Below are 7,683 nucleotides of genomic sequence, written 5' to 3' on the forward strand. Positions count from 1 at the left end.
CCTTTAAATCCTAATTTTCTTTCAAAAGATGGATATTTTACTCCAAATAAGTACTGTAGAACAGCAAAAAAACATAACAGTTTTCTTCCCTATGATGTTTAGGGAACAAATGCCATTTATTTCCCCAAGGCTGGAATGTGAATTTACTGTTCTCATGCTAATGTGTTGGGGAAAGCAGTTGTGCAGCATTAATTTGGAATTTTACATCTTTCAGAGGAGCACAGAGTGAGAAAAAAAGCGCATTATGACCTCCAGAGATTATCTCTGAACAATTTTTAAATTGTATCTGTAAATAAATAATACCCATGAGTGGGTAAATGAAGAAACTCTTACATGGCACGGGTTGTTGAATTATTTGCTCTGCTTCACATTTACATCTACAGAACCTAGGAGTAAGTAGAAGTTCTGATATCAATGACGTTATAGGATCTGAAACTGCAAAAGAAATTGGAAGACAAACTCCTGACCTTGTAGAAGCAGCAATATCAAAGATGACTTAGGCAATGAAGAGTTGCAAAGCAAATTGGAAAGGAAACGCTTCCCTGGCTTAAGTCTTAGGTACTAATGGCAAATCATTGTGTTGCAAAGTGAATTGCTCTTGCCCCCCTCACTCCACAGCGTCTGAATTTCTCAGAAAGTATATTTTAGTCTTAATACTGCAAGAGCCATTTTCAATGCTGTTTCTCAGACTCATTTTTTTCTAGCTATTTTCCATGCAAAGTAAATACAGGAGAAAATAACATATTTGCTACTGAGTGTCATAAAATCTGTCAGCTCTTCTCCCCTCCCCCCCCCCCCCTCCCACTCGGACCATTTCAGATGTTCCACAACACAGACATACACACAAACTCCAATAAACTTATGGGTCTTCTGCACATTAGAATAGTTAAATAGTTTGTTCTCATTATGTAAAATTTATTAATGAAAGAATGCTTCTTACACAGAACGGAAGGATTTAAAGGAAAAGGAACACTACCATAATACACAAGGGGTGATTGAACAGAGCACCAGGAGGGGTCAGTACCATCAGAACACTGCTTGGTGGCACCCACTGCCATCACACATTTTGGAAAGCTCTGTTGTGCAACAGTGGCAGGAGAGCTAGACTGGAAGAACAACTGAAGTCAGGCATTTTCTGGTTTGCTTACTTCAGTGATGTTTCTTATTTCATATCTCAGAATCACAGGTCTAAATACTCCTTACAAACAAAAGGTTAAGGCTCACTTTGCAAGTTCATTTGTAGAGTATAAAAGAATCCTTGGCCTTTTTTTGTTGGTGAGTCATCACAGTATAAAGACAATTGGGCTTTTGCAACAAATTCATGCTCATCCACTCCATTTATTTTCCCTTCGCCCCAGCTGAGCCTGTATACTGGCATCCATTCATCAGGACCCATACTAAGTGAAATCAAGGTGCCCTGAGTTCACAGACCTGGAAGGGTGTTCCTGTTCATAGTATTGATATCATCAAGAACTGAAACATAATACTGTTCAGAAAGACCAAGGGAGTGGACAAGAATCACAGCTATAAACTGTGAGGTGCTGTCCTACACCATGGACATGCCTGTCTCTGAAAGAAAAATCTGGACTTTTTCGGCTTCCTGTTTTTCTTTTCCAACATTTCTGCTAACACATACACATTCTTACCCCATGAATGAGGGCAGAACAGAGCTTTATAATTCCTCTTACAGCTTTTGTGGTTTACTTCAAATTCAGCTGTCAACTCCCTGTATTTCAAACGATTTTACACCATGAAGACTTGAAACATCTCACTTAGATTCTCCTTAGGCAATATGCCAATAAGTGCATTGTACTATAAATACTCAACAGCAACTTATCCTTGACTTTAACAGTAAGAACTTTTTAAAGATGCCCTTTCTTGCTTGAAAAAAGGAAAAAAAAAAGAGCACTTTCTTCTAGGACAGAAAACTTGGCAGAATAAGGTAATCCTAATGCATGTCTTCTTCTAAACATACATATATAAGTGTATTATAATTCACTTCAGTGATGTTCAGATTGATACAGGCAGATCTGAAAGGAACTTGCTGTGGGTTTTTTTTTGCTGATTTTACTACCAATAAAGATCAGTGTGGTGTGAGGTGGTTATTTTTTGTTGAGACAAAAGCCATGCCTCAATAACTTCCATTTTATACCTAAGGTTTTCCAATGTTAAATATTCTAAATGATAATTTCACGTGCACAACAGGTACTGCAAGATTGTTGATTAAATGTCAAGAGAAGTAATTAAATTTTCAACTGTTCTGTAATTAAAACATCCCTGGACAGTGTTGAAGTAATACAAATGATTCCAATCAGATATAAAAATGAAGCAGCAAATAAAGTGCATCTGTAAATCAGTGCGCTGATTTGCAATGAGATGAAGGATCATGGTGAAACCTTGGAATTAGGTCTTCTACCTAACATGTACAACATGTGCAAGGCACAGGAATTCCACAAGAATACTGAAATGATATCTAAAGGAGTAAAAAAGACATCCCATTTAAGCCATTAAGACTGTGATGTGACAGTGTATTTTCATGACATCGTTTCAGATATATAGTTTAGTCCAAAAATGTCTAGTCACATACAGTCATATCCCCTTCCCTTCTCAAAATAATAATAATAATCCTGGCATATTTACCCTCACAGATAGTCCCATATACATCTATACATGCCTAGGTAGAGGCACACAGACGCACACTGAAAGAAGGTGAAGGTGATACTATGTTTTGGTGTGCGATGCCTTCCTTGTTATAACAGTACTCATTTTCCTTCTGCAACGACTTACAGCTACCAGATGAAAAGTACTTTGGAAAAAAACAACAACTATACATGTCATATTACGTGTGGACAAAGGTAAATATGTATCAGTAATCACTTAAAATGCAAAAGTTATCAGCAATTAGCATTCTTATCTTGTACAATACAGACAGCTTGCAGATAAGCTCATAAATGAGTGCCAGATATTAAATTGCTTTACATTTTCAACAAAAATGATAAGAATAGTGTCACGATGCTTGTGTAAATTGATTTTTCCACAGTAGCTGATGTTTCCTAGTATATCAACCTAAGATATGTAGGCATAGGAATTTTCAGGTCTCTGGTTGGTTGTCTTTTTTCTGGGAAAACTGTAAGCAGCAGAAAACTGCCTTGTACAGAGAAATGACAGCAACTGCTCAGAGAAATCTCTGGTATTCCTCAGTATTCACAGTACAAATGAACAAGAGAATACTCAGCACAGCCCTCTAATGACTGGTTTTAATATATTTATAGAAGGATAATCTGCTGTGTGACTGTGACACATCTCATTGGAAATCGTAACTGGGCTAGCAGTTGGCACAGCTGAAAAGGGGAAGAAGCAGTGAAAACTTAATGTGACAACTTTTCCTCACGTGTCATGCACAAAACAGAGCTACTCTTCATCTGTATTTAACAGAAACTGCAGAAGCCAATAGATTGTTGCAGCACAACAAGCAGTAAGCACCAGCAAAGGAAATTGTTAGCCTCCAAAATTAAAGAGGATGCTGCAGTTGCTCATTTCCTACAACCAAGTGTTTATTAATTTACATCTACTAATTGGGAACAAGGACTATACTTGTGGACCACAACAGAAAATGACACCAAGGTCAATAAATGCCACAGCATAGTGTTCAAATGAAACAATTGATGACATTTTTCAAGATCTTAACACGGAATCAAGTAATAATTTAGATAACCAAATATAAGTAAGAAAATACATTTATTGTAAGAATACAGAAAATGTCAGATAAACATCTATTATTTTATCTAAGAATAGGAAGATAAAAGAAATATGAGAATATAAGAGTTAACTGATGTTAAGCACTAGTTTTGTTTTTTTTTTTTTAAAGCAGTGAAGTATATTATAAAACAGAATTCTAATTTCTTTCCTTCAGGTGGTAAAAATGATGATTGTGGTTGTGATGACATTTGCCATCTGTTGGCTGCCCTACCACACTTACTTCATAGTTACTGGAATCTACCAACAATTAAATCGATGGAAATACATTCAGCAAATTTATCTGGCCAGTTTTTGGCTTGCCATGAGTTCTACCATGTACAATCCCATTATCTACTGCTGCCTTAATAAGAGGTAAGAACCAGGTACAAAGTTGGTATGTATGTATTTTATGAGAAAAATAAATAGTTTCAACGTGATAAAAGAATTTTCACTTTAACAGTTTTCAGTTACTGAGGAAAAAAATAAAATCTTCCTTTGGATTCCTATCAGGTACAAACCTAAAGAACCAAGTGCATATTTCCAGTAGATACGTTGTTCTAAATGAAGTTACAGAGGAAAATTCAGTATTTAGCGATCAACCTTTTCTGTTTCCAACTACTAAACTGTTCAGTGTTTCTTGTACTCTTACTGAATAGAGACCATTAAGAGCAACGAGTTAGTCCACAAACTCAGTCAGCATAAATCAGTACTAAATAAGCATTCTTCAAGATTGTTTCAAATTACCTTTGAATAAAGTAGCCATTTTCAAGATAAACCTGTCTCAATCAGAAGCAGCCTACAGAGCTGCTTTCAGTCTTTTGAAGTATCAGTTTTCTTAAAATGATTTCTTAAAACTTTCTGATCCTTTTTAATCACGCTTACAACTGTCTAAATAAGAGCTCAAGTTTTAGCATCCCAGACCAAAATCCTAACTCAAATGGCAAATTTTAATTAATTTCAATGGTGATCAGATATCACTAGACATCTAGTGTCTGTAAAAACGAAACCAAAGAACCAGGTTGCATATTTTCTTATTTACTACCGCATCATCTCTAAAACATTGTCATTTACTTCAAAAACCACTTGTGGCAGTTACAGAAGATATTATTCATAAAAAGTGAATACTGATTATGTGACTTAAGTATACGTTGACACTTGCACACTGTGAAATTACTCATCTAGATTAAGGAATGCAAATAAAAAAACCTTTGCAATTTTGAGACACATTAAAAGATCTCCTAGTTCAAAATTCAATGCAAGAATGATGTTGGGGACAGTTCAATTATAATTAAAGTTTGTATTGAAATTAAGAAGCCTGAATGTCTGCTTATCTTTTGTACAGTAGGAAAAGGAAAGTCTGTTGCTGATAGCCAGGCCTATTCACACAGTACTGTTTGTTAGCACCACTGGATCTGGCATCAGATATGGTTAGAATAGTTATCCCCAACCTCATCTTCCATGGATACTACTTATGTATCTAAATAAAGATAGCTGTCTATCAAGAGGAAGGAAAAAACCCTTAAGAAAGAGGATAAAAAGCGCAAAGGATAAAAAGCGCAATGAAAAAATACAATCTAAAGATATTTAAGGTTTTGCGTCTTACTACACTAAACCTATTTCCTTAAGAGGTAGTAGCAAAATAAAGAATAAACTTCTATGTTTGGACTGCTTATAAACAGATTAATGATGAATATCATGCTACATCGTCATTTATAATCACATGACAACTCCATACCAAAGTATGAAAGAATAACAGATTTTAATTAATGTATTTATCTCCCTCTGAAAAACTGAGGAGGAAGGGAAGTTTCGGGAGAGTTTTCACTGAAAAATTCATACATGTTTTTATCTGTAGTTATCACTGTGATAGCTGAACCATCACTACAAAACAAAAAGCTGACAATCAGCAATACAGAAACCTTGTTGAAACAAAACCATCACGAGGAAGAGTTTATGTTGAGCATTATGTTTTAGATCTAGGTCATTTAGTTTGAGCATTATGTTTTAGGTCTAGGTGAAAAAATGTTCTTTTTCAGGTTGCACAAATACACTGTGAATTGTTGTTTTTTGTTCTTCCTGATATTTAATTTTTATGATGCAAAGGCTTACACTCAAAAAATTATAATAGTTCCTCTATCTAATCTCTGCCTCTGATTTGAACTAATAAAAAGTACCCACATATGAATATTGAGAGCACCAGTGTGCTAAAGCCTTAAAATCCTTTACTGCTTGTAAGTCATTCACACTCAGTTTTCAGGTTTTCTAGAATCTTGATTATTGCAAATGATTTTCCAAATATTTTATGTGAACCATTATTAGCCATTACATAATTCCCATTCAGGCCTCTCTAACATAAAAGGAAACAGCAGAGATACTAGAATCTGAGGAAAGGATGGGACGCTACAAAGTTTCTGCTGAGGAAAGATAAAATACAGGTGTACTTTTCACCACAAGTCAATCAGAACAATTGCTATGACGACAGCTTTATGAAAGCTGACATTTAATTGTTTATATCTTTAGGTATGGGCAAAGGACGAGAAATTGATTATCAGGAAAATATCACAAAGCAGGAAAGATCTGTTATGCGTATCTTTATTTTCCTACCTCAACTTCAGCCAAGAAAACTTTCACTGATTTCCCTACAGACACTGTTAATTAGCTGAGTCCCTGTGTTAAGTCAGTACCTGTGTATGTTTTCAGACAAAGGCTTGCAGCACTGTTTTTCACTAAGTACCTTTCTTCCCAGGTTCCGAGCTGGCTTCAAGAGAGCTTTCCGCTGGTGCCCCTTCATTGAGCTGTCCAGCCATGATGAACTAGAGCTCAAGGCTGCCAGGTTTCACCCCACCCGGCAAAGCAGCCTATATGCTGTGTCCAGAATGGAGTCCAGCACAACAGTAGTGCTCGACACCAACAATGGAGACAACTCCCATTCCAGTCGCAAGAAAAAAGCAGCTCCAAGGAATGCAAGTTTCAATGGCTGTTCACGGAGGAATTCCAAGGCTGTCTCCACAGCCTCCAGTTTTGTCAGTTCTCTGTACACAGTGGGAAATGATTATTCCTAAGCATTTCTTGGTGACACTTTCTTGCAAGAAAGGCAGCACTGGACACACAAGACTCAGCACTCTCTTACTTTGGAACTAGATATTAATTCCACAAGAAAACAAAGGTATTCCAATGGTGAACCTCAGCTATAAATACCATGGGACTGTTAGACATCACCTACTTTTGTGCTTTGGAGAGAAAAAGAAACTTGAAGACATACTTATCAGGCTAACAGCGTGGTCACACCTCACACACATTATTGTAAGGACTACCTAAAACAAGCTAAAGGCACAAAACCCATTGTTTCAGCTTCTGACCCATGGCATTTACTGAAATGTAACAAGTTCCCCTTCATTTCTTGAGCTTTAGGTGGTCATCTGTTTTGAGTGTATTAATTTGACAATAACAAAGTTATATAAGAACTGATTTAAAATATTTCTCTACAACAGAGATTAAATGAGACAAATCTATTCAGTTGATTTATTTTTTAGCTTTATCCCCACCCAAGTAGAGAAGATGAAGTTCATCTCTCTCTGTAAATTTAGGAATTTAGAGAGGAACTGACGGCTGTTGCAAAGGAAGTCAGTCTTGAAGGTGAGCAGAGCATGGTCTCAGTTTTAGCTAAATGGTCATAGATTAGGCTGCATTTGTGGCTGTACTGGTTACATGGATTAACTGGTTGTGCAATCATATACCCTAAAGCAGTTTATCAAAACTTAATGAAAACATTGTGACTGTCTTCCTGAGTCACAGCAGTACGGTGGGAGTGTACACGCGGCTGAGATCAACACAGTATAAAAACTAAGCAAATATGCAGAATTTTGAAGAACACAAGGTTTGAGCTTCAACCCACATGAGGATCCTTTTCCAGCAACTGGAGATGCCCACCACCATGGTGGTGAG

The 7,683-nt window shown here is 36.5% G+C and overlaps 1 protein-coding gene across 1 annotated transcript in view; it reads left to right on the forward strand.

Moving 5' to 3' along the window:
• Positions 1–6,800, forward strand: part of TACR3 (tachykinin receptor 3) — a 30,303-nt gene extending 23,503 nt beyond the window's left edge. Inside the window, exons 4-5 of the mRNA XM_065736071.1 lie at positions 3,914–4,110; positions 6,485–6,800. Of these exons, the coding sequence (XP_065592143.1) occupies positions 3,914–4,110; positions 6,485–6,800 (513 nt within the window). The remainder of the gene's footprint in view (positions 1–3,913; positions 4,111–6,484) is intronic.
• Positions 6,801–7,683: the final 883 nt, after the last annotated feature.

Source organism: Cyrtonyx montezumae, unplaced genomic scaffold (assembly GCF_038088225.1).
Source record: "Cyrtonyx montezumae isolate F1298 unplaced genomic scaffold, pur_monq_1.0 scaffold_2, whole genome shotgun sequence".
Lineage (NCBI taxonomy): Eukaryota > Metazoa > Chordata > Aves > Galliformes > Odontophoridae > Cyrtonyx > Cyrtonyx montezumae.